We start from the raw sequence: 26239 nt of genomic DNA, 5'->3' as shown, positions 1-26239 counted from the left end.
CCACCTAGAGGTTCTACTCCAAGGCATCTCGAACATTTATAATAAAACCACATGGAAATGTGACAGGTAATTCTTTGATAAAATGATTATTTTGCCTCTGAAAATATCTAGCTTTAAGCAGCTCATTACTGTTCACAATGGGCCTCAATTTCTTGGTGATCACTATACGCCTTCAGAAATGCTCGGAACGCTATCTCACCCGTGAGTTGTTTTCAAAAGTCACGACAATGTTATGGGTTCTAAACTTCACAGCGAGTGGAGATGGCATAGTATTATTTTGCAAGTCATTTTGGGTTCGGTAGTTCCCTCTTTGCATTTTAAATGTTGGGTACAGGGGTTAGGACTGCCCTAGGGCTGGGGCAGGTCTCCCGAGGTCAGACCTGGATTTCAGATCACTGAAGGCTGGACAGGAAGTTTGGAGCCTCCCTGAGAAGCAGAAAAGGATCAGAACCAAAGACCTCATTAATTTAAAGATCCTTCAGGCCCAGAGCAGCTGCTTTCTCCTCAAATGAGCTTCAAAGGTAGCATTTCCCGATTAAGCAGGGAGGAATCGCTCCCCAGGTAGATCTAACCCATGTGGGATACAGTGATGAGCAATAATTATGCTCCATTCCCTGGTTCTCTGATCACCTTTCCAATGCACACAGTAAAGGACGTTATTCTTTCAATGGACAGGACACCAGAAACTGTACAATCCAAATTATATTCTGATTTCTGCTGAAAGGGACAAAGCCCCTAGGTCACAGATGGTCTTAAAAGTTTGATAAAGTAAAAAAAAAAAAATAAAAGCTCCCCCTGTGTTCTATGAAAAAAATAATACTATTAGGGAGTGTCAACTTCCACACCGTCTGTTGCTAATCTTGCCATTTAATATAAAAATATCTGCATATACAACACTCAAGTTCATGTGAACTATTTTTAGGTCAAGCATCATTTAAAAATTTAGGATGCAAAAAAATCCATTTTCAAGAGCATCGAGGCATCGTGGAGCAAGCAGCAGTCTCCTTCGTGTGCGGTTCAGTCCAGATCCCCCTGGAAACTCACCTGGAGTTTCTTCATGTCCATCAACCTGGCTCCAAAGTGGCTTCAAATGTCTTGGATAGGCTGCCTCCTTGAGTTCTGCTTGACCGCATTGTTTAAACGAGAGTCGAGGCAGAGAAACTGTGTTTGGGGACGTCCCTGGTGGTCCAGTGGTTAAGACTCCCCGCTTCCACTGTAGGAGTCACGGGTTCGATCCCTGCTCTGGGAACTAAGATCCCGCAAGCCCTGCGGCCCGGCCAAAAAAACACCAAAAACCCAGAAAACAAAGAACCTATGTTTGCAGCCCAGTCATGCTTTGTTCATAGTCATTGCCCTTTGCGTGAAGGGAAGGGAGTTTTGTAAACACCTGGTTGAGAAGCTGCCATCGGCCCCTGTAACTATCGCGGTGAACTTGGGAGCATGGATGTTGGATCAAGGTTATCACAGGTGCCTGAGGCAGCTGCCCTGCCTCTGTCCTGGGAGGGCACGTGCTTTCCTAAGCTGAATTTTGCAGAGGATTCCTCAGCCATCCTTTTAGTTCAGGCAACATAGCTGTGGAGCCAATTATCTGTAGAGGGCATGAGTGTGGTGTGATGAGAGTCCTTTTCCCGGTTAAACTTTACAGGGTGGAGGAGACCCAATGTACTGAAATGTGTAAGTTGTCCCGGAGTCAAATGTAGCACGTCCCAAGACAATGAATGTGAATTGGAATGTCTGATGCCTCACTTAGTATTCCTGGGACTCCAATTTTATAAATAGAATTGACTTCCGCCTGGCTGGCAGGGACAGATCTGAATAAACCTTTTCTGCTCATTAAAATTTAACTTTATGAGCCTTAAGGAAAAATGGACTTTTCTTGGCTTTCTCCAAGAACTGAGTTTGCCTGTCTGCACTACAGAAAGTCACCACGGTCATCTTTCTGGAACGAACCTTCTTAATGTAGGGAAAGTTCGTTCAACTGGCTGGTTAGCCAGAGTACTTGCCCTAGGGCACAAAAGCAAGCCTCTTTCCTTCGGAATCTTGTTCTCACACTTAAATACACCATGCTTTTCTCAAATTCTCAAGGTCTCGGCCAATGACTGTCCTCAAAACCCTGAAGACAGCTGCCCCTACACTGAAACTAAAAACTTCTTAATATCTTCCTTTGAACAATTATGAGAGGATGAGATAATTTCCTGGCGCTTACCCATTGATTGTTTTACTATGACAAGGAGTCATCCAACACATTTTATTTCTTCATTTTCAAGATGTTTGGAAGTGCCTTTACAGATAGGTTAAATATACTGTGGGACAGATACAACGGATCAATCATACTGAAAGCCGTGGGTAGTATGAGACGGGTTCATGACACAACCAAAAAAGTAGAGAGAAGCACAATGCTGTAACAGCATGCTCTGTTTATAATAGCTGGTGTTTACCAGGGAAAAGGAATCCAACTCAGAAGAACGGAGATAGAAGATCACACCCCCCTTTTGTTTTTTTTCAAACGCCAGACAGAATTTTTTCCCACTGTGTTCGTGGCCTTGAAGCCACTCAAAAGTTTAGAACTGGCTGGGTGATGTGGGTTTGGTCACCCCCTGTATTTTGCAGCCCGGATGGGATCCACCCGAGAAGAGTCTGGGGCTGGGAACTGACGGCTGAGGATACAGATTTAAATCGTCAGCAAACAGCATGCCCTTCAGACACATGTCACAGATAAGCAGCATTGGAAAAACTGTTTGCCACGGGGAGACACATGTGACTCCCTGCAAGAGCACGGATCTGCTGTACACGATTCATTGTGTGCCAGGGAGTGGCAGAGCTACTTCTTTTTTCCTGGCTTTGATCAGTTGCTTATTATTTCATTCTCCACTCTCAGCCCCTGTCTTTCATAGTTTGGGCGTTTGCTTAAACCTGCACTGATGTACCTAGAACACCAACTGTCACGGGGTTCGGGCAATGGGTTTGTTCTTGGAATCCACGTTGGGTTTTAAATTGATGCCCTTTCGCTAGAAGTCCAGAAAAAGGCTCCCAGGGGAAGACAACTACAGAAAGAGGGAATCACTTGCTTGGTGGTCTGTGTGCAGAGGAAGTACTTGGGTCCCTCCGTCTGCCAGTCCTGGCATCTTTTGGCACATAAGCTGGTGGTACTGAACCATTCATTGCTCCGGAGTAACTGATATGGTAGCAGATCTGATGCAAATTTTCAGATACACCAAGTGGCATTACAACCAACCAGAATAGTAAAGTAAAGTGTTGAAAACCTGGAAGGGTGTGCTTAACACTGCCCGGCGTGTGGCCCTTGTCAGCCTAAAATATTTATGGGAATAAAGCACGCTATGCGAGAATATACATGGCTTAAATGGAGACCCTACAGTGATCACAACCGGGGGAAAAAAGGCACACTGTCGAAGGAAGCATCTCTAAGTGAAAAAACTATATCAAAGGGGAAGTGTCTACACTGGCCTCTTGGGTTATTTCCTTCAGTGACTCAGATTCCTATAAGAGGTAACAATAAAATAGCAGATCATTTCAGCTCCAACCTTATCAGGGAAAAAGAAAACGTTGCCCACATTCTTTGACCAATTGAAGTAAAGAAAGAAGTTTCAGGTCAGAAGTGATTTAAGCCATCTTAGAGTAGTAATGTTGTCTAGGGGGTGGAAAAGTCAACATCACATGGACCCTGAATCCCAAAGCAATGTCCGTCCCTCTGTTTGTAAAGTGCTTTATTCCGGTGGGCGGCGTAGATGTATAAACTGACCTCAGTGGCTGCAGCACCTAAAGAAATTGCAGTCCTCAAGCTAAAAGTAAAGGTTTCATCAGAACAACTGACCAAGAGCCATGGAAAATACAAAGGCATCTCATGAAATGGGAAGACTGTCCAGTTTGTCAGTGGACGGCGTGGCTGCTTTCTTGGACGGGTAGCACAGTTTCCCTATCAGACTTGAATTGTTACTTCCCACCTGGAATGTGATCATGTCCTGCCATCTTGACTCACAGAAAAGGCTACGAACACTGTAACCAGGTTAGAATGTTTCTGCACTTTTTTGTGTTTTAAAAAAAATGTTTAAAGCAAACAACACAAAACCTCTGTAAGTGATCTAAATTATATAAACCAATAAACTACCTGTGTAACTGATCTAAATTGTATAAAACCATAAAGAAACTAACGGGCATTAAGCATTTCAGTATCAAAAAGTTTGCAATGCAGTGTTTGCGTTTTGCGCACACAGAGGTCTAAACCTAAAGGGTTCACTATTTTACAAGCCTCATTTCAAACTTTCTTTGTTCCCTCTTTCAGAAACCAACTTTACTAAACTGCATACATGCACGCTGAGATCTGGGGAGAGCCTTCGGGGTCTGTGGCTCTGTCCTCCACCATTCCAGGAGGAAAAAGAAGAAGGGGCTGTTAGTGGGAAACACTCACCCAAAGTGTGAGAAATCCTGCCGATGGGGGCATGTGTGGAAACCGGGAAAGCATCTGGGCTCATCTGAAGCCTGTGACTCTGCAGGTTTCATTTCACAAGGCCAATTCCTAGGTTGACACTCACTTCCTCATATGATCTCTGGAGGGCCCAGTGAAAGATCAGGCTCGGGGTGGGGCATTTATTATGACATGTCAAGTTACTGCCATAGAGACATCCCTTTTCATCCTGATAACGAGGAGTGCCATTTGCCAAAATGCCAAAGATGATGCTGGCAGCGTCAGAAAGGGCATTCAAGCCACAGAGAGCTGTGGGGACTCAGCAATGCACCCGGCAACCTTTCAGCTGAGACATCATCAGCCTTCCAAGCAGGATCCCCGATTCTCTTGTGTTTTTCTTACACGTCTAGAGCTCTACCTATTCTGGACTCTCAGCACCACAAGCCCCTGCCCCAAATATGGAAACATGAGTGAGTCATAGATAAGTAGAGACCAAAAGGGAGAAGACGGCAGGGCTGACGCACTACATGTCAGCACTGAGTCCAATACAGTTTGACCCTGGGCAGGGACCTGCGAAACAGGAGTCCTCCTTCTGAAACATCAGGGAAGAAGTGTCCCCCAGTCTGCTAGGACAACACATGAAAAGTTTACCTTTTTCAAAGGTCAAAGTTATTTGCAACTTTCAAGAAACATTTTCTTTTGGTTTCCATTTACTGCTGCGTCAAAGGTGTTAAAATCTCCTGCTAAAAAGAAAAACATATAAAGAGAGTCAAATCATAGAGATGCTGCAAGTAAAAGATGTGGATAAAATAATGAAACCACTGGAGAATGTTTAAATGTTTATTTTCATGTTAAAAAGGATGAATTACCCTGTGGTTAGTATATACCTTTATGCTGGAAAAGGATGTCACTTTATTTCTGAGATATTTCCAGAAAAAAAAAGAAAAAAGAAAAAGGAAAAAAATCCAAAAGTAAGGAAGAGTAAGATCAAAATGTTCTGGCAGATTCCATCAACAACCCCAACAGAAGTCATGTCCTCTAAAGGCTGCACCTTTAATTGAGTGCATTTCACGACGTCAGGTTCTGATGTTTTCCCATAATCAATTTAGGTATTTCTGAGCGGGATGTCTGTACATTTAAAAGCTATAGCTTTGCATGCTTTTATGTTAAAACGTATTTATTCCAACACACCTTTCAGTGTTTCAGTATATTGCCTATATTACATACAAAAATATCTGCTATATCCGTATTTTAGCGTAACTCTTCCACCACCCATACTGTTCCTTTACACAACAGGTGACACGCAATACATTACACGTAATATAATTTTGAGGGAGGAGATGGTCGCTGGGTTTATAAACCATCTACCGTGTCATTTACAGAGACTAGAACGGAGAATTGAGGCCATTTTTGAGTTGACAAGAGTAGAAAAACAATGGTGTCAATGGTAAAGGAAAGATTTAGATGAAACCACCCTCTGTGGTCAGTGGAGTTGGAATGAATGATCTTCTCAGACACTTTACTGTGGTCCCAACATTGGGAAGACACCCTTCTAAAAGAGTGAGACAAGAATGGTGATCAACATGCACAAGGGCAGACTTCCTAAAACTTAAAGTTATCCAAGTACAAAATACTTCATCTACAGATGTAGCAAAGGGACAGAAATTAATCCATTTTTTCCCTGCAATCTTTATAAATAAAAACTCTCTGCCTACGATTTAAGGATGATTGCAGTCTGGGAACTCAGGCTGACCAGTGTGCAAAAGAAAAGAGCCAGGAAGTCAGTTATTCCCTTTTGGTTCACACAGCGTATCCTGAGATCTGCTAGCCAGTGTGTCCTTTGGGGGAAGTTTCCAGGGGAAACTTCCAGTGTCTTTTCTTCTTTCTTTCTCTCAAATGCAACACTGTGGGCTTAACTCCAGGACTTTTGTGTGGCAACTGCTCCTTGATAGCTGCACGCTGGCCTGGAAAGCAGCCTGCTTGGCCCCTGGAGACAGTGGTCTCACATCCTCCACGGGTGTAGGTCACCTGGCCCTCATGGGGCATCTGAACTGCCCTCCGTGTGACTCATGGAGCTCGCGGCCTGGTGTCCCCTCCAGAGGCTGCTGGTGTCTGCCTCAAGGGGAGTCTGAACATCCCATTCTCAGGGGAGAGGAAGGGACTCTATTGACATCGTTTCTTTCAGGTTATTGACAACTGTCCTTTGGATATCTCAGCCGTAGGAACCTGGGAAATCCAGGCAAATGCATGGCCCTCAGCGAATCATATTTCAAGCCTTAGCAATTTACGTCATTCCCCCCTATTTTATTTATTTATTTATTTATTTATTTATTTATTTATTTATTTATGTTTTTTGGGCTGCATTGGGTCTTCATTGCTGCGCGCGGGCTTTCTCCAGTGTCTCCGGCGAACGGGAGCTGCTCTTCGTTGCGGTGCGCGGCTTCTTATTGCGGTGGCTTCTCTTGTTGCGGAGCACGGGCTCTAGGCGCACGAGCTTCAGTAGTTGTGGCACGCAGGCTCAGTAGTTGCGGCGCACGGGCTTAGTTGCTCTGTAGCATGTGGGATCTTCCAGGACCAGGGATTGAACCCGTGTCCCTTGCACTGGCAGATGGATTCTTAATCACTGTGCCACCAGGGGGGTCCCATGCCCCCCCCATATGAGCTGAAATATTTTGGAGGTATAGTTCCTATTTGTTTAAAATTGACTAGTTGGAAAACAAGCCGATATAACCCATAGTTTCTAGTCAGCAGGGAATATTTAGAGCGGAAAGAACTTCAGTGACATTCTGTTAAGCTGAATAGTGTCCACACCAAAGCTGAGAACAACTGACAGTGTTGATTCCCACAAAAAAACTGAATTTCTGATTCTTCACTATTCACACACACACGTGGGTATAATACGTATGTGCGTGTGCATATATGGGAGTGTGTGTGGTATGGTAAAAGGGATCTCTGCCCTGAAACCTTCCATTTGATCTTTATTTTGAACTGACTGAGTCTCAACAGAAACCAGCAAAGGTGGTTTATGTAGCCTGCATCACTCTGGGTGACGTTGTTCGCTTACCCAAGGGAGGCGTCTTCAGCACCACGGTCAGTTCCCGGCTCCGCAGAGAAACCCCTGGCCCTTCCTGATTCTCCCGTTTGCTTCCTGCGTCACGTCAAGCACTCGGACCACAGGAGATGCTCTAACTTGTATGCCCCTTAATAAGGCTCCCCGTGACAATAGTAACTTCCTTTGTCCCCTCCCGAATTATACCCACGGGAAGTCTTATTTTACCAGTGCGAGGCAGCCTGCTGTGTGTGAGAGAGAGACTCACCCCCTGTATTAGCTGAGGGTCCTCAGCTTCAGAAATGACATCCCTACACTGTCTGGAATGTCCAAGACCCAAAGGGAGAGAAAATGGAAAATATCTGCCAGGAGTAGCAGGGCTCCCGGGGACAGCCATGTTTCAGCGAGCGCCTGAATCCCTCTCTTTGAGCTACCTCCCTGCCAAGCCATTTGAAAAGCAGAGGCAGCTTCCTCTGGCCACCAGAGGCGCTCTTCCTACAAGGTGGCAGCCATCTCTTTGCAAACTCCTTTGGAAGCGGATGCCTGGGTCTCCTGGCTTTATTCCCCAATCAAACTGGAAGATCTGGGGAACCTCAGCAGCTTCAGCTCCTAACCCCCATTTTAAACACAAGAGCAACTGAACACCAGCCTCTGAGGTCAGGCAGCGTTATCACTGGTAACTTAGGTGCAGTTTACAAACGTATTGTAGTCCTGTGGGCAAGAGACACAAGGAGAATTCTGTGTCTGCCGTGTCGCGGTTGGAGAAGGCTGGTTGTCACACTCCTGTCCACGGAACCCTAGAAGAGAACCACGGAAGCACACCCTTTTGAATTGCCCAGTCAACAGCCATCAGGAGTCAAGAAACTGTTTCAACACCTCCTGCAGGTCCTTGACTGTTTGGGCCTTTAAAATTCTACCTCTCAGAGATGCAAATGGCTCAAGAAAGCTCAGAATGAGGCATATACTCATCCAGTGTCTGATTTTCCAGCTAGCGCATCTTCGTAGAACGTTGTCATGGTTTCCTAATCTGAAATTCTTGCTTTGCTGTTCTTTGAAAAACATTGTTTATTTAAAAATTATGCAGGAATCATGATTTTTTTTTTCTCTCTTGCCACTTCGATTTCCCAATAGCTATGGTTTTTCATCACAATTGCTTCTCAAGTTTCTGGAAGTCATTTATTTTATGAATTTGGGGGGGTAAACCCATTGCTGTTCTCCATTAATGGACACCCTGTATAGGTTTTATCTCTGCCAGAGTCATGACTGAGGATAGATATATGTTTTGGGTTTGTTTGTTTTTTTTTTGGTGGTGGGTGGAAATCATTGTATGGGTAGATTTCTACATATTGCTAAGCTGAAACATCATTTCATTTACCATTTTTAAAAAGTTTTGTTCTGGTAAGAGAAAAGTTTAATCTGAAGATACTTCCTATGCAATTTCCTTTCTCTGCATATCATTTTTAGATTTTGATTTCAGTTTGGATAACAAATGGTGTTGACCACAAAGCATTAGTATAAATACAGCTATTTTGAGGACTTTTTTTTGTCCTCAGAAATGCACCCCAGGAAAGAGGTCCTCATGATTCCCGCAAGCAGAAGATAAAAGGAAAGGTTCACTGTTCACAACTTTTCTCCAAAGTTTTTAAGCTTCATGTAGAAAACTGTAAAGAAGACGGCCCTCTCTTACAGTATATTAATATTTTAAGTAAAATCCCATGTCCCCGTCTGATACAAGAAAGTTCAACAACAAAAAGAAAGAAAGACGGCATGAGGCTAAGCTTCTTAGACATTGCCCCTAAGGGATGCAGTGAGGAAAACTGGAAAGACCCTGAACGCCTGCACAGACACCCAGGAAATAACAGGACGTGGCACACCACAGGGACTAAAATTCATATGTAAATCAAACAGATTTCAGAGAAAAGAATGAAATTGCTTGTCTTCATGTTTCAAAAAGAATTGCAGAGGTCAAAGGAACCAGGTGCAGGTGCAAAGATATATAAAAATAATGAGCAGTGCTCGTAACAAATATGGGCGGCTACATTCAGCAGCTTTCACGTATGTCCAATCTCAGGCCAAGGGCAAGAAATGTCCACTGTGCTTTAAAAGGTCTAGGAGTAGAAAAATCAAACCCAAGTCTTTTCTAATTCCACACGGCTGTTTCGCCACGAGATGATTAACAATGTCTGTGGGGTCTGGTTTATTATATTTGAACTGAGCTAGTACCAGGCAGCAGAGAAAACCGTGGTCTTAGAATTTGTCCAGGACCCCCTTGGAGCTTATCTGGGGCACATCCTGGCTTCAAACCCAGCTGCCTTTGCTCTCCCTGATGGCTGCTTCGAAAGGGATCCCGCCAGACCTCCACAAACGAAGCTTTGTTAACTCATCCCCTATTGCTGGTCAGACTCGGGCTCCACCATTCAAAAAGCAGAAGGCATAAAGGTGAATACAGACATGAGAAAGGAGTTTACATCTGGTCCTGCAGCCTCTCCATGTACTCTCTGAAGCCCTGGGACGCCCCCAGCCCCATGTCTGGGCACACCCACTGGATGCTGTCATCACTGTCAAACGGGATGGAGTTGGTGTACGGACCGCCGTCCTCCGGGAGGATGGTGGTGTAGGACGTAAACTTGACCCTCTTCCTCTTTGGGCCGGACGAACTCAGAGGTTCGTTTTTCATGTCTTTCTCATAGACAAAGTCAGAAGGTCTGAGCAGCTGACTAGGGAAAGTCTTCTGGGAACCGCCATTCAGAAGGAAGTTCCTCTCCTCGGACTGCAGCCCCCTGTCGATCATGGTCGTGCACTCCTCCGACGGGAGGGTCACGTCCACCGGGTTCTCCAAAAGCTCCACGTCGTTCCCCAGCCAGACCCAGTCGTGGGAATGGGGGATGTCGCCTTGCTCGCTCACGGCGAATCTTTTGTGTCTGTATTTCCAGGCAAACGCCACACAGTTAATTAAGAAGACCAAAATGGCCAGGCAGAAGACGCAAAGCAGGGCGTACATGCCGATCTCCAAGTCGGTCAACCCCCTGGAGGTCACCGTAAGGTCACTAGGATTATGGGATTCCGGTAACTTCCCTTGAGTGGGGAAGCTTGTAAAGGCGTCTGGACCACCACTCTTGAGCAGCTTCTTATCCTTTCCTTCCATGGGAGACTGCGGGGTTGTGCTTTGGTTGGTTCTTTCCCCGTGGCCGCCAGGGGCGCCATGTTGGAACCACTGCTGCACTGCCCTCTCCTGGCCTCCTTCACGCTCTATGCTGCTCCTCACGTGGTCTTTATATTCCCGACTGCCGCCCTCCACGTCGTTGGTGCCTCCTTGGTGCTCACCAGTATTTGCTTCAAATTTGACCTTGACGTTCCCTTTACCCACGGCAAGAACGCTCTTCCTCTTGGTCTTCTGACAGGGCTCACTGATCATCATTTCCAGTTTAATCAAGGGCCCTTGCCCTTCCCCCTCTGCAACGACAACCGGCCATTTGGACTGCAGGTTTGCCTGGACAGACACCACCATTTCATCCAATGATGAGACAGTAACCGAAAAATCCTTGGAATCGTAAATGTCTAAAGGTGTCACCGAACCGTCACTGAACAGAATCCAAGAACTGACTATTGCTTCCTAAGAAAAATGAAAGCAAAGCATTCTGTTATAATCAGGTTCCTTCAAACCTGCAAATGTAAATGCGATTTCCTATGCAATATTATTTAAACATACAATCTGAGAACAATTGATTTCTATGTTTTATCATCGTGACTAGCTCTCGACACTGCCTGGAAGCGGCATCGGCCCTGAGCTATAGCTATAGTTGATGTGAGAAACAAACAGTACGCTTTAACAAGTGCGTGAAAGTGTATATTAATTTACTGCATGCCAGACAACAGAATTTGACTTTGACCTTTCTGAAAACATTTTGAAAGATCAGACAGTTTATCTGAATCATATTCAGGTGCAACTCGTCAGGCGCCTGCTCAAGAGAATATCCCTTTGAACATTCTTTATTAGGAAGCCATGCTGATTGCTGGAACATGCACTGGCTGGAAGCACTTAAGGAAGGATGCATTACGAGACCCGCTGGCGTGAAAGGCACAGTGCCCTGGTATCTTTATCAATGACACGTCAAAGTTTAAAGATGGGGGAGAGTTTGAGAGTTGGCAATAATTGTCAACAGTGGTGATTGGGTGCCTATTAGCCATGCTTGTTCAAGTAGCTGAAATGGAATTTCTGAGTACAGTAAGTCCCCTACATACGAAACTTCGAGTTGTGAACTTTCAAAGATGCGAACGTGTGTTCGCATGTCCAATCACGTAAACTAGTTCACGTGTCCGGCGTACGTTTGCACGTGCCTGCATCCTCTGCAAGTGCTTGTGCTTTTGTGTCCTTTGCTGCACAGGACTGTATGGAGTACAGCAGTGCTCTACCATCTCCCTCGTCCTCTCCTCCAGTCAGTAACCCTTCCTGCCCCTTCACTCGATGCCAGCCCCTGCGTGACAGCTGTTGTAGGGCACTACGGTACTTTTCAAGGTCCTGTAAGATTAAAAATGTCTTATTTGGGGCTCCCCTGGTGGCGCAGTGGTTGAGAGTCCGCCTGCCGATGCTCCGGTCCGGGAGGATCCCACATGCCGCGGAGCGGCGGGGCCCGTGAGCCATGGCCGCTGAGCCTGCGCGTCCGGAGCCTGTGCTCCACAACGGGAGGGGCCACAGCAGTGAGAGGCCCACGTACCGCAAAAAAAAAAAAAAAAAGACTTATTTTTTGTGTTTGTTTTTTATGTATTATTTGTGTGAAAAGTATTATAAGCCTATTACGGTACAGTACTATATGGCCGATTGCATTAGCTGGGTACCTAGGCTAACTTTGTTGGACTTAACGAACGCACTCTCGGAACGGAACTCTTTCATATGTAGGGGACTTACTGTAGCAAAAGGCACCTGCTTTGGCAAAAGGGAAAACATGTGAGCCTCTGGTCACGGTCTAGCAGCGGACGGTGCCTAAAACAGATAAGGCTGCTCTAAAGCAAGTCGCATATGGGCGTGTGGTGGATGGATTAGAAACACATACGAGGAAACTGTATCTAAGCCGCTGAGTACTTTCCTCAGAGACAGGACAGACTGGATAAACAGGAAGAAGCTTCAAAGTCACCAGTCCCGGCCATGAGTGCTCTCTCTACGGATCTCCTTTGCGGGATGTGACTGAGAGAGAAGTGGTCTCCACTGGCCAGGGACGCAAGGGTTCTGGAATCTTACTTGCTGTGGGGCTCGAAGCACATCCTGGGCAACTGCTGTTGAAATGATGGCTCTTTTGTCCAACCTGTGAGGCCGCAGGGAAAGAGACAAGCCGGCCACCAACTGCACGCCCAGGTCCACGATGGTGACACGGTCATCCAGGACGGTCACCGTCTTCTCAGCCAGGATGGAGTCAGAGAGAGGTGACAGGACCTGCAGGGTCAGCGAGACACCTCAGTCTCTGCCCCTCACACGATTCAAAACTCCTTAACTGGTGTTTGCACCACCGTGTTCTCCCAGGTTTCCCGACACGAGTGCACGTGTGGAAATTGTGTGTGTGAGTGTTACGCCCCTGTTCAATTATGCTCTCCAAGTGAAGGAGTTTTACAAGTATCATCTTGGTCCCTTTTCTTTACTTTGATTCACATCATGATAACAGCACTGTATTTTCAAAAACAAAAAAACCCAAACAAACCATGATTTAATTTAAAGGCAATAACTAAAACTTGCCCACCTGGGTACCAAGCACCAAAGCGTAACATCTTTCCAACAACTAATATTTAGGTGTGAAAATGGCAGAATTGTGGTAAAACTTTAAAGGACTGGTGCTCGGCCATCTCTCCCTGCACTTATTCTTTTCAGTGGGCAGTTAGATGTCCACTACGGGCCATTAATCACCATTGCGTGGGCTGTTGCGTCATCATCGGATAAACCAGGAAAGCAAAGTGGGAAAGAGAATCTTATTCTCCTTCTAAGAAACCACTCCGAATGCACCATCTAGCTTGCAAGCGGGGGTGACTAACAAATGGAGAGGAATATCTAGGAGGCAGAATTTCTAGACCTGTCCTGCCCAAGAGGTCCTGCTTAATCTCTCAAACCTGTGACTATGATGAGACATCACCCTCCCGACTATGTTATAGGATATAGCACAGCTGGCCTTAGAATAGACAGGTTCTTCTGGGTTAGCCGGGTGGGTCCCCTGTAATCACACGGGCAGAGTGCTTTCCCTGGCTGGTGGAAGAAGGGAGAGTCAGAGAGATTCAAAGAGTGAGAATCTGGTGATGGAGAGGCCCCATGAGAAGGAAGGCAGGTGGCCTCTAGGAGCAGAGAATGAGCCCTGGCTGACAGTCCACAAGGAAACAGTGTCCTCGAGCCCACACTGCAAGGAACTGCATTCTGCCAGCAACCTGAGCTGGGAAGCAAATCCTTCTCCCAAGCCCGCACAGAAGCCCAGCCTGGCCCACACCCTGACCACAGCCTTGTGGTACACTTGGCTTGGTACTCCAGGCTCACCTGGACTCCCCAGCTTCAGAACTCCGAGTTGATAAATTAGTGGTGCTTTAAGTTGGAAGACTGGTGGTGACTTGTTACATAGACATAGAAGAGTAATGAAAATATAATGTTGAGTACAGCTTTGTCAAAAATTAACTTTGGCAAAACCTAAAATCTGACTTAATTAGCTCTGAGCGTTTACCAAATTAACATTTTAATTTGTTATTCAAAAACGATGCTGCACTCTTTCTGCAGAATTATCCCGTCAACGTTGGCTAGAAAATAGTTTTCCTATTACTACAATAAAATGGAGAGCGCTTTTTATTAATTTTAGTGCAATACGTTTTATTTTTTAATTTCTTGTCCACTGTTAAGGTGAAACATAGCTAAATGTTTAATCCTCAAGTTCAGGAAAATAAAACTAGCTTTCACAGGTTCTACTGTCTCCTATCAGTGATACATGAAAAGTAAACTATCATATTGGGGGAAAGATTACTTAGACTGTGTGCTGAATTCAGCTTTGGTCAAAGAAATGAGATTTTTTTCTCAACACGAGATATAATTTGAGTCTAGATTGTTAGAACCGACGAACCCTGTTACTGCCCATGATTCTCTGACACAGGCGCACACTGCCCTGCACGACAGCATCTACCTGGACCCTTATCAATACAGACCGGGGCTGTGGGAGGCGGCGAGGGGCGGGTGCCTGTACCTGCACGGTGGTGATGCCCGGCTCCCGGCCCACCAGGGTCCTGCCGTCCTGTAGCTGAGCAATTCTCGGCTCTTCCACCTTCATGAAATCCATCACGAGGTCAGTGACGTCAAACTGCCAGTCGGGGCCCAGCATGTAGCTCAGCTGACCCGAGTCGGGTGACTCGGCCACGAACTGGGTGAGGACGCGCACGAGGGCGCGCTGATGCTGCAGAGAGCAGCCTCTCCCCTTCCTCTCCTCGTCTTCTTCGTCCTCGCTGTCTCTGGCGGGCCTGGGACACACACACGGCAGAGCAAACGTCATCGCTGCGGGGAGGTGTCTCGCGCCCCCCTCTGTCCTCATTCCCCGTGACTCTGCCCTGCTTGGTGTGAGCTGCTCACCATCGGGTCACCCGCCGTCTGCTCCTTCGTTCATTCCCCGGGCACTGTCTGGTGGTCACCGAGCGCCACGTGTACTGCCACGTGCTCGGAGCACAGAAGCCCAGCTCGGCCCCTGCCGCGCCCACCCAGCACCAGGTGGGGGGACCAGCCCCACACGGGCAGAGGCTGCATCTCTGTCCTGTGTTCTGGAAGTCTGCAACTTCATCACGATCCCCCGTGCGGGGATGAACTGGGGCTAGAGGAGGGAACGGGAGGTCTGGGATCAGAAGAGCCGTGTGGAGGCTGGCCTTGAGCCATCAGTCACTCCCACATGGGCACCTCGCCTTGGGAGTGGAGATGACAAGGACCCCCCTTACCGCCCTGCAGGTGTGCTTGGGGAGATGCAGGCCAGGTGTGACGACACCTGAGGGCGGCCCTCGTGAACCATCACCTGGGGATGGTGCCCACACCCAGCTCCTTCCATCTCTACAGAAGCAGCTTCCTCTGAGCTCCGGGCCCTAAAGGTGATCAGGATAGAGCCTCCTACCTCCCATCCGCCCTGATCTGAGTGGTCACCGACCCGCAGAGGTGTTGAAACTACTGAACCACGTCTGGCACCTGCGTCCTGGCTTCTCCCCCTTCCTCCTGTCCCCCTACTCGCCTACCCACACCCGCCCTGAGAAACCCTCTCTGGCTCGGTCATTCTAGAACCTTCTCCTCGAGATACACCTGTCCCGTGTCCTTTACGAAAGGACCTGGTTTGATGGCTGCTGACTGGTCTGTGGCCCTCGGTGGATGGGTCTTGGGTCAGGGGAGAAAGGGGCAGAGACTTATACGCGCTGGGTTAGACCTAGCGTGTGCCGGGTCCTGCCCTGCGTGCTCCCGTAAAGAGCTGACGTAAATGGGCCATGTGCCACCTGCCAGCCACACACAAGTGACCCACGTCATCTGCACAGGCCCCGAGGAACAGGGTGTTCTAGGAGCTGATCTCGCCGGTGAGGAAACCGAGGCACAGAGAGAAGGGGCAACTGGGTCACAGCCACACAACCGGTCACCTCGACGCGGAGTCCAAGCCTGGCCGCTGTCCCTCTACTGGTGTCCTCTCCCTCTTTCTAAAGATTAAAAAAAATTTTTTTTTGCTGCACCGCACAGCTTGTGGGACCTCAGTTCCCCAACCAGGGATCGAACCCGGGCCCTCGGCAGTGAAAGCCTGGAGCCCTAACCACTGGACCACCAGAGAAGTCCCTTTCTCTCCCCTTTTATAACGGACTTCATTTCTCTTCACAACAGCCCTGAAGCATGCTCCTGTTTCTACACGAAGAAACCAAGGATCAGAGCAGTTAACACGAGGCCCAGAGAGCTCGTTATTAGCAGTTTGGGACGAGCACCACATCACTTCTGAAACCCACTTTCTTAACAACATGTCATTCCACCTCCCTGAAAGGTTAACCCTCAAGGTTAGAAAAGTAAAACTGGCTTTCACAGGTTCTACCATCTTCTATTTGTGATGTACATAAAGTAAATTATCATACTGGGGGGAGATTGCTTAGACTGAGTTTAATTCAGACTTGACTGGTAAAAGAAATGAGATTTTTTTTTCTCAACACTCTTTAAAATGGAAAAATTAATTTGAGTTTAGATTATTAGTTACAGGAAAAAAGTTTCACCAGCACCTAGCAATTTGAGTTTCCCAAAGTGAGGGGTAAGTGTCCTTGCTGTTAAGTGAGATGATTTTAGGGGGCAGTAAAAACACTGACTGACATACGGAAAGGTTATTTCCATTTTATTTTTCAATCATCCTGATTATATCCCAGGGAACGTCTCTGTTTGGTGCCAGGCGATCTTTAAGGGCTCTCTGATACCTGCTAGTCTCTCCCAGCTCATAAAGACAAATTCAGACAAACAACTGTATCTACTCAGAATTTAATAAAAATATTTTATTTTCTTCGTATTAATTTTTACTAGTTGGCTATTTTTTGATAGTGATGTGGAGTTTCTCTTAAATAAATAGATAAAACTGAAAAAAGAACAGTAGTAAGTGTATTCTAGGTGGTACTCAAAAGTTGCAGTCTCATAAAAGTGGTGAGTGAATAAATGAAGTTTTAGAAATACCATATTCATAAAACAATTGCATTCTGTTGTGTTAAAAAAAAACTTTAAATTTCGAGGTCATTTCAAATTCATTGAAAGTTTAAAAGATCATACAGGGAGGTCCTGTATACTGTTTGCCCAGCCCCCCAGATTTAACATCTTGCATACCTGTGGTACAATACCCAGACCAGCAAATTGACGTTGGTACAAACCACAGAGCTTATTCAGATTTCGACAGGTTCATGAATACCCATTTGTGTGTGTGTGTATGTAGTTCTATGTGATTTTTATCACATGCAGCTTCATGTAACCATCACCATAACCGAGATACAGAACTGGCCCGTCACCACAGGGGTGGCCTGTGTACTGCCTTACACTTCTACACCACCTTTAACTCATGGCAACCACTAATCTTTCTCTTTCCTATATCATCATAAATGGTACCACACTGTAGGTAACCTTTTGAAGCACTGGTAAGGATGTGGATGTGTGTGTCACTGGGTGACTTAACACACTGCTGGTGGGAATGAAAAATGGAGCAGCCTCTCTGGAAAATAGTCTGGCTTCCTTTAAAACTAAATATGCCCTTGGGCTTCCCTGGTGGCGCAGTGGTTGAGAGTCCGCCTGCCGATGCAGGGGATGCGGGTTCGTGCCCCAGTCCGGGAAGATCCCACAGGCCGCGGAGCGGCTGGGCCCGTGAGCCATGGCCGCTGAGCCTGCGCGTCCGGAGCCTGTGCTCCGCAACGGGAGAGGCCACAGCGGTGAGAGGCCCGCGTACCGCAAAAAAAACCAAAAAACAAACAAACAAAAAAAACTAAATATGCCCTTAACATACAACCCAACAATTCCCCTCTCGGGCATCTTCCCCAGAAAAATGAAAATCTACATTCATACAAAAGCTTGTATGTCAAGCTTTTGTCATAGCATCTCTATCCAAAATAGCCCCACACTAGAAAAAACACGTGTCCTTCCATGGACGCATGATTAAGCAAACTGTGATACTCCCTACCAGGGGATACACTCAGCAAAATAAATAAATGAATTATGGAAACATGCAACGACTGGGGTGGATCTCAAGGGAATTACGCTGAATAGAAACATGTCCATTCTTAAAGGTTTCATACTGTATGGTACTATTTACCAGCTAGAGAAAACTTTCTGCTTTCAAAGGAAACAACTGATGGGTCAGGCCCACCTGGATAATCTCCATCTTTTAAGATTAACGGATTTAGAATTTTAATTACATCTGTAAAATCCTTTCACGGCAGTCCCAGATTTGTGCTTGATTGAATAACCAGGAGATGGGACTCTTGAAGGGATGTTATCTTTAGAATTCTGTCTACTGCACGATGTATCCTTTCACTGAATTCTTGGGATAACTCTATTCAGTAACTCTATTGTCATCTCCAATTTATAGATGAAGAAACAGGAAGAGAGGGGTTAAGTGACTTGCCCAAGGTCACACAGCTATACGTGAGAAAGCCAGGGTGAAACTCAGTGGCCTTATTGCAGAGCCCACAACTTAACCATTGTACTGTGCTTCATAGAGGATGGTTGGCATTTATAAGCAGGAAACTGAGGTAAGGTAGGAAAGAGGAACAGGGAAGTAGGGAATAGAAAAAGAGCTCTTCCCTTAGGGCTTCCCTGGTGGCGCAGTGGTTGAGAGTCCGCCTGCCGATGCAGGGGACGTGGGTTCGTGCCCCGGTCCGGGAAGATCCCAAATACCGCGGAGCGGCTGGGTCCGTGAGCCGTGGCCGCTGAGCCTGCGCGTCCGGAGCCTGTGCTCCGCAACGGGAGAGGCCACAGCAGTGAGAGGCCCGCGTACCGCCAAAAAAAAAAAAAAAGTACCATAAGAGCTCTTCCCTTAAATGCCAGGCCTTGTGCTAGGTGCTCCTTATGAGTTGCATCGTTTTACTGAATCCTAGCAACTATTCTACGAGGTAGAGATGATTATTATCCCTATTATAATCGCCTCCTGTCAAAGTAAGTACCCAAGTCAGATCCATCTGAACCCCGATCCCACTATTACCCACTGTGGATGCAGCTTCTCTAGGGCCTGGGTCCCTGAGGACGTCTGCCTCAGAGCGGAGCCCCAGGAACCTCAGAACCACAGTCCTCGATGAACTTCGTTCCCCCACCCCCTTGGTTCCTCACCTTCGGTTGGAAGCCACTGGGATCCTCCACCCTTTGATCTGGCTGAGCTCCGTATCCGAGATGTCGACCTGCAGGGGGAGTCTGGGCGCCCAGACGGTGACCTCTAACTGGGAGGTGAAGTGCTGGTGGGTGAAGTTCACGATCGTGTCCACTTTGCTCTTCATCTCCTTCCCATTCGCAAAAATCGAATCGCAGCCGTTGGAGACCTTGGGGGGAGGGGATAGAATCTCCAGATGCATCAGCAGGAAAAAGCCCGTGAGAAACTTGACAATGAAAGTTCATGACCTGCAACAGCTCTGATTTATGAGACCCAAGACAACCAGGAGAACATGACTTGAACAGAAGGTAATTTGTAGGCACTAATTAGGGACAAACGCTGATAAACAGACTCTGGGAAAACCATTTTGTATTACGAACCACTGACAAGTAAAATCATAAACATAATTTAATGGAGTTCCATAACCTTTGTTGCCTTTTGTGTGTGTGTTTCTCCCTTTACCTCACCTCCTTTATGTACTCAAACCACCGCTAATCAAACCCCACTTGCAACACATTTCACTCTTGCACCGTATCTGGAGATGCTTGAAAAGGTATCTATATGTTACTAAAACAACACTTCGGTCGAGCCATAAAGGGGATTTTTTTTTCCCTGAAAAACCAAGAGAGCTTTGCACTAGATTAAAATCCTTGCAGGAAAATACTCATGGAATGCACTAGAAATGTGGACGTAATTATTTTTGCCCCATTACACTATAATTTTGCAGGATGGAGGTGAGGACGCAGCATTTTGTTACGGACTTCTGACTCAGCACGCGGAGGTACCCTTCAGCGTGCATGCATTCGCGGGTTGGCTGTTAGACAACGTAAGCCCCCATTTCACTTCACGTCTTCCGGATAAGCAAGGAAAACGTTGATGACTTTCTCTCCTGGACCACCAGGAGAATGAATGTCTTTTACGTATGTATCTGGGTCGGGCGGGGGAGGGAGCAAAGGTCACGTTATGTGCAGAAGACACAAAACCAACACTCAGTTCAGCACAGAACGACAAAACTGCCAGGGGTCCACAATCTCATTTTACAGATGAAGAACCTGAGGCCAGCAATGCGACGTCACTGGCTGGAGGTCACACACTACTTTGAGGGGTACCGTGTGGTGCTGGGCTGCTGTCAGGACTCCCCAGCTCACCTGGAATGCCACCAGGCAGCCCGTTTTGCAAGCCACAAACGAAGACTGCAGTACCTGCAGCCCAGGCCTCCCTTCCAAGCCCGAGGTGCACACGTCCAACTGCCCCCTCCATGTGAACAGGTGAACGGCTCAGAGCAATGTCAGCAGTGCCGAGGTCGAAACTCAAAGAACAAACCTCCATGTTGTTCGGGACAAATGATCATCACCTCCCTCCTCCCCCCAAAAAAGGGCGTGAATGTGAATTTTCTCCCACGAGAAGGAAAAGATGAGCCTGGTTCACTGTAGAGTGAAATCAAAGACTGAGGAGAAGATAACTAACGAGATGCTTAAACCCCTTCCCGCATCAGCCTCGCAGACACAGGTTCCTGGCATTGCCACCTCACAATGGCACCAACGCCTTTAGGAATCTTTAAGCATAATTAACCAAGGCCACTAATGGGACGATGGGCAGAAATCAGTGACACTGACCTGATAACCTTGGGCCACAAAGCAATGAGCAGCCGTGCTGGAGGGAAACTGCGTCAGGCTGAGTTCATCTGGGGAGCCGCTTCCCCACCCTGTCAGAACTTAGCCTTCCACAGCCCCTTGCCCTCCAGGCTCTACTACCCTGAGCAGCAAATCTGCCCGCAGATGGCAGTGGAAAGTGGCAGCTAATGTGTTTCTCCACCTGAAATTCCAGTGGGAGTTGAAAAAAGACAATTCAGGGGCTTCCCTGGTGGTGCAGGGGTTGAGAGTCCGCCTGCCGATGCGGGGGACACGGGTGCCCCGGTCTGGGAGGATCCCGCATGCCGCGGGGCGGCTGGGCCAGTGAGCCATGGCCGCTGAGCCTGTGCGTCCGGAGCCTGTGCTCCGCAACAGGAGAGGCCACGGCAGTGAGAGGCCCGCGTACTGCAAAAAAAAAAGACAATTCAATCACTTTTCGAAGCTTAAAAGAATCTACTTCGCCCGTCCCCTCTCTTTGTCTGCTTTACTTTTTAAAAGGGAGAAGAAAAACCATGAGGCGAGCAAATCAGCTGTATTTTAGGGCATGTTTGAGGGATGTACATCTGCATTATTGTGCCCAGGATTGTAAAGAGAGCAATCAGAACAAGATTTTCTATTAGAGCAGAAAATGGAATGGAGCGCCATGTTCTTATTTTCAATTCCTGCGATGGGGACCCAGTGCTGAGCCCGACTGCCCTTCCTTAAGTACTTAAAAAGGGGTGGAAGACCCATTCTAGAGAAACCCCTGCCTTCCCTCCAGAGCACTGCCCCGGGAGACATTCGCTAAGACCCCTAAACATCCCTGCGCTCAGTGGCTACACGCAGACCCATCTCAAGAGAACAAGGCTCCTTACTGACAAGAACTCTACAGTGGATGCAGCAGGGGGGTCCGCCCTCAGCTTCCCCTGGCTCAGGTGGGTGTCACCTATTGCTAGAACTTTCCCCATCCTACCTTCTACAGTACAGACCTCAACTGTCCTGAATTTTCAGGATTATGATGATCTATATGAGATGGATGTATGTGTGCATGTGTTATTTCCTCTCGAAGGAATGGTTTAGTATTTGCTAATTCAGTGTTTGCAGTGACTTTATAAGACATAACTACTGCAAATAATGAGAATTAACTGCAGTAGGTACCTCTTATTGGTATAGGACCTCACTGCCTTCCCCTCTCAAAGCCTTAAGCCCCACAAATAACGCTGTGGGGCGGGCATCATGATTTTCATTTTACCTGGACCGAATCCAGTGTAGAGAAAGGGAACATCACTTCCCAGGGCTTCACCTGTGTGTAATGATGCCCGCCAGCCCCCAGGACTGCTGACGCCTGGCCCAGTGCTATCCCCCCTGCCTGTTCACGTCAGTCCCCGCCAGAGACTTCCCACGGTACACGGGGCAAAGTCCAAACTCCTGATCACAGCTTACAAGACCTAAGGACCTGGTACTACCTCCTTCTCCAGGCTCCCTTTGCGCTTCCCTCCCTGCCCACCCTGCACACACTCCCCACCAGTCCCCCATGGGTCTTCTCTCCCATGGCTCTCCTGAGCTTATCCCCCTCCGGAGGCCTTAGCGCGATCTTCCTGTGACCGAGACCTGCCTGTCATTCAGGTCTGAGGCAGATATAACTGGTTGTCTACGGGCCACTCAATCACACACCAGCACCGCTGCCCCATCGCATACACACACACACATCTTCCTCTTTTCTATCCAGCCATATGCTCCTTGCCAGTGAGTGGCTTAGGGAAAGGCATGTGACACGATTCTGGCCAAGGAGGTGTGAGGAGTCTGCTGGGGATTCTGGGAAGGGCCTCCTGGCTTCGAGATGCCCAGAAAGTGGTCCCTCCTTCTCCCACTGGATGCTGCCACATGGGAGGTGACAACAGGAGCCTGCAATGGTGATCTCAGAGCCTTGGAGGGCTGGCCAAGGACCAGGCTGACACGGCAAGCATGGAAGGAGAGAAAGACGGAAGGAACCACATCCTCAGTGACCACCTGGATGGACCACCGGACCAGCCCACATGGAACCACCTGACTTTTCAACTTATCGTGTGTTTTTCTTTCTGTTGTTGTCAAAGCCATTTTGCTCCATGGTATTTTGTTACTTGCCACCGAAAGTGGCCTAAATGATGTAAGAACTCAGCTCAAATGGCACTTCTCAGAAGGGATTGCTTGAGTCATTTCTAATGTAAAGTTGCGCGCCCCTCACCTGGTCACTCTACTACTCTCCTCTATCTAATTTACTGTGTGTGCTACGATGTAAACTATATTTACACTATTTCTGTGTTACTGACAGTACATTATACTATTCATATTGCTTACACGATGTTAGTTACACTGGGTTGCTCTATCTGTGTTATATTTCATGATTTACTTTTCAATATTTATCACTCTCTGCATGCTCCTGGTTGTTTATTGTTTCCTATCTCTGTTCTCCACCTGGAAGTGATCTGCTTGAGACCACGGACCTGTCTCCTCTTATCTCCCGTGTCTCCACTTCTAGCGCAGGGATGGCCCATAGAAAGTGTTCAATACATAGGTGTTCAATGTGAGTATGACCCTGGTTTCCTCTGGGTCCCGTTCATTCTTGTGCCCCAGGAGTAGCCTGCGTCTGGGTTAGAAGTGGGAGAAGGTGGCTTAGGCAGTGTTATGCTCTGGATATCATGAGAGGAGATAGGCTGGTAGAAGAAACCTAGTCCAAATCCTAAGGAAGTCTGAGGTCAATGAGATGAGAAATTTGGAGTCCCCGTGGCGGATTCAGCCTTCTGGCTAGGAATTGAGAGACCTGACCTGTGTCATGTCACACGGTGAGGGCGTGTGTGTTTTTGGAAGAGACAGCTAGACACTGCGAGGTAAAGACTAGGTCAGTTTCCCACCACTCAACCAACAGATACCTTCAGGGCTCTCTGAGCCCCCAGAGGAAGCTGGAACAGCCAATGCCGTGAATCCTAATATAAGAAGGGCTGAGGACAGGTACGTGGAGATTGAAAATGACGGTTCGTGCCGGGTTAATCTGTGAGCATGCACCAGGTGGCTTGTCCATGTCCTTTTAGGAAGGCTGCCTTTGGAGGCTCATTGTTTTACTGTCAAATTACACTTTCACAGTTTCAGTACTTTAGAGTAATAGCGGCAAACGGTGGTCTCCCGATGTAAACATGTTTCCTTTGGGGATCTTGTGAGAGACAGCATTCGCTTCATTTTCTATTTAGGAAAGAAGCAAGGATTGAGTCTGTGTATCAGTGCCCTCCCTCTGAGTCTGCCAGACGGCTGAGGCATCTGTGTCTGCACCGTAGGAGCTGCCCCTGCTGTACAAGGCTTCCCTCTTAATTAACCCCTCCCCGTCTTGAGAAATGTGTTAGAAAGAAAAAACCTACATCATCACGGCAATGGAAGCAGTCTCTCTCCTTGGCAACTTGGTAAGAGAAGTTAAAGAAGGGTAAATGGTGTTTGTTTAACCTGAATAAAGTGAAGGGAGCCTTCTGCAATGTTCGTAATAAAAATAAAAATGAAACAATGCCTAGTTCAATAGATAGCAGTGCATACAAATTAAACACTATGGATCCTAGAATAAATTTAAATAACATTTAAGAGAAAGGAAAAATAATCATGATATAATATTTAGTGAAAAAATGATGGAGTTAAAATTATATGGACACACTTATATAACTGAATCACTTTGCTGTACACCTGAAACTAACGCAACATCTTAGATCAACTATACTTCAATAAAATTAAAAATTTTTAGAATTATATGGACGCGTTAATACTAATTTTATAAATATATGTTATGTGTGTTTGTGTATTAATGAAGAATAAAAAGAGTTGAGGAATGGGGGGGAAGCTATATAATCAAAGACTATGTTTCTCACAAATTCACGATAAATGCTGAATTACATATTAAGGTAGGCAAAAAGAAACTATGTAAAGAAAAAACACCTTTCAATTCAATTATCAAATCAAACATTTTGTATTTATTACCAAGTTTAGCGAGTACATTTTGTCTGAGGAGCAGTGGGTACTCAAAAAATATTAATTTTACCTTAAGCTTTTATATCCCCAAGAAGTACAAAGAGCAAAAATAATAGCTATCATGTATTGGGTGGTTACTTGCATCATGCATTGTTTTTAAAACTTTACATAGAATGTAGCCATTAAATCCTCCAGATATCCCATTCGTAAAGTGTTTTGTCCCTATGTCGTAGATGGGGAAAAAGAGGCCCAGGAGAGACAGCTTGAGCAGAGATCACAGCTGGTGAGAGGCAGAGCAGGGATTCGCACTCAGGTCCTCTGAATCGGGGGGCAGGGGGTCCTCAAACTGTGTGTTACCCCCTCTGTACAGCCCACAGAAGGAAGACCTGATTGGGAAAGGCAAGACCTCAATACACACGTTGGGATTTTTTAAATGAAACTCATCAAGGTGTAATTTCTGTTCAACGCATCGTATCCGTTTGGAGGGTAGAGTTGGATGAGATTGACGGTGCATACGCTGTGAAACCACCGTCATGCTTGGACACAGAACACTCCCATCCTCCCGAAACATCCCTTGTGCCCCTTTTTGGTCCATTGCTCCCTCTGCCCTGGCCCCAGGCCACCACCGAGGTGTCAGTAAGCATGAGGTATCAATTAATTAGAGGCCAGCTTGATAGCTAGTGCTCAAGACCAGGCAGAAGGAGCTGGAAGCAGCAGCCCGGTGCCTCAGCCTGAAGTCCAGTAACCTGGGTCCTTGTCCAAACTCTTCCCCTCATCATGCCTGAATAAGTCACTCTCCATCTCCGGGCTCAGATTCTGCATCCGTGAACCCACGGGTACCCGAAGTTTCCAGCTTGGACTCCCTCCCTTCCTATCATTGGAGGATGGAGAGAGCAAGCTCAGAGTCCCAGTGCATTTTGACATAGCTTTTCTCTGCCACAGATCCCTCATCTGTAAACTAAGAATAAATCATTCATTCATTCAATAAATATTGATTTAATGTCAATGAAGACCCAGGAACTGTCCTAGGTGCTGGGGATAGAGTGACGAACAATACAGTCCCCGCCCTGATGGAACTGACTGTGGAATGGGGGAGACAGACAAACCCAACACACACCTAGATATAAATGTAATATCAGGTAGCGAGATGGGCTTAAAAGGAAAATCAAACAAGGTAAGAAAGCAGTGACAATGGCTTTAGTTAGAATGGGCAGGGAAGGCCTCCCTGGAGAGATCACATTTGATTAGAGGCCTGAATGAAGTGAGGGAGTGAGTCATAAGCACATGCAGAAGATCAGGAAGTGCAAAGGCCCTGAGACAGGCATGTTCTTGC

General features: G+C 46.9%; 1 protein-coding gene across 1 annotated transcript in view; it reads right to left on the bottom strand.

Annotated features, from left to right (window-relative positions):
- Nucleotides 1-9936: 9936 nt before the first annotated feature.
- The window catches only part of TMEM132B (transmembrane protein 132B), a 178359-nt gene continuing 162056 nt past the window's right edge, over nucleotides 9937-26239 (bottom strand). Inside the window, exons 3-6 of the mRNA XM_060121017.1 lie at nucleotides 19276-19481; nucleotides 14672-14942; nucleotides 12709-12900; nucleotides 9937-11085 (exon numbers count right to left, since the gene is read on the bottom strand). Coding sequence (XP_059977000.1) covers nucleotides 9937-11085; nucleotides 12709-12900; nucleotides 14672-14942; nucleotides 19276-19439 — 1776 coding nt within the window. The 5' untranslated portion in view covers nucleotides 19440-19481. The remainder of the gene's footprint in view (nucleotides 11086-12708; nucleotides 12901-14671; nucleotides 14943-19275; nucleotides 19482-26239) is intronic.

This window comes from Lagenorhynchus albirostris, chromosome 14, assembly GCF_949774975.1.
Source record: "Lagenorhynchus albirostris chromosome 14, mLagAlb1.1, whole genome shotgun sequence".
NCBI lineage: Eukaryota > Metazoa > Chordata > Mammalia > Artiodactyla > Delphinidae > Lagenorhynchus > Lagenorhynchus albirostris.
The sequence above is the reverse complement of the archived record's forward strand: the minus strand, read 5'-3'. Positions and strand labels throughout refer to the sequence as shown.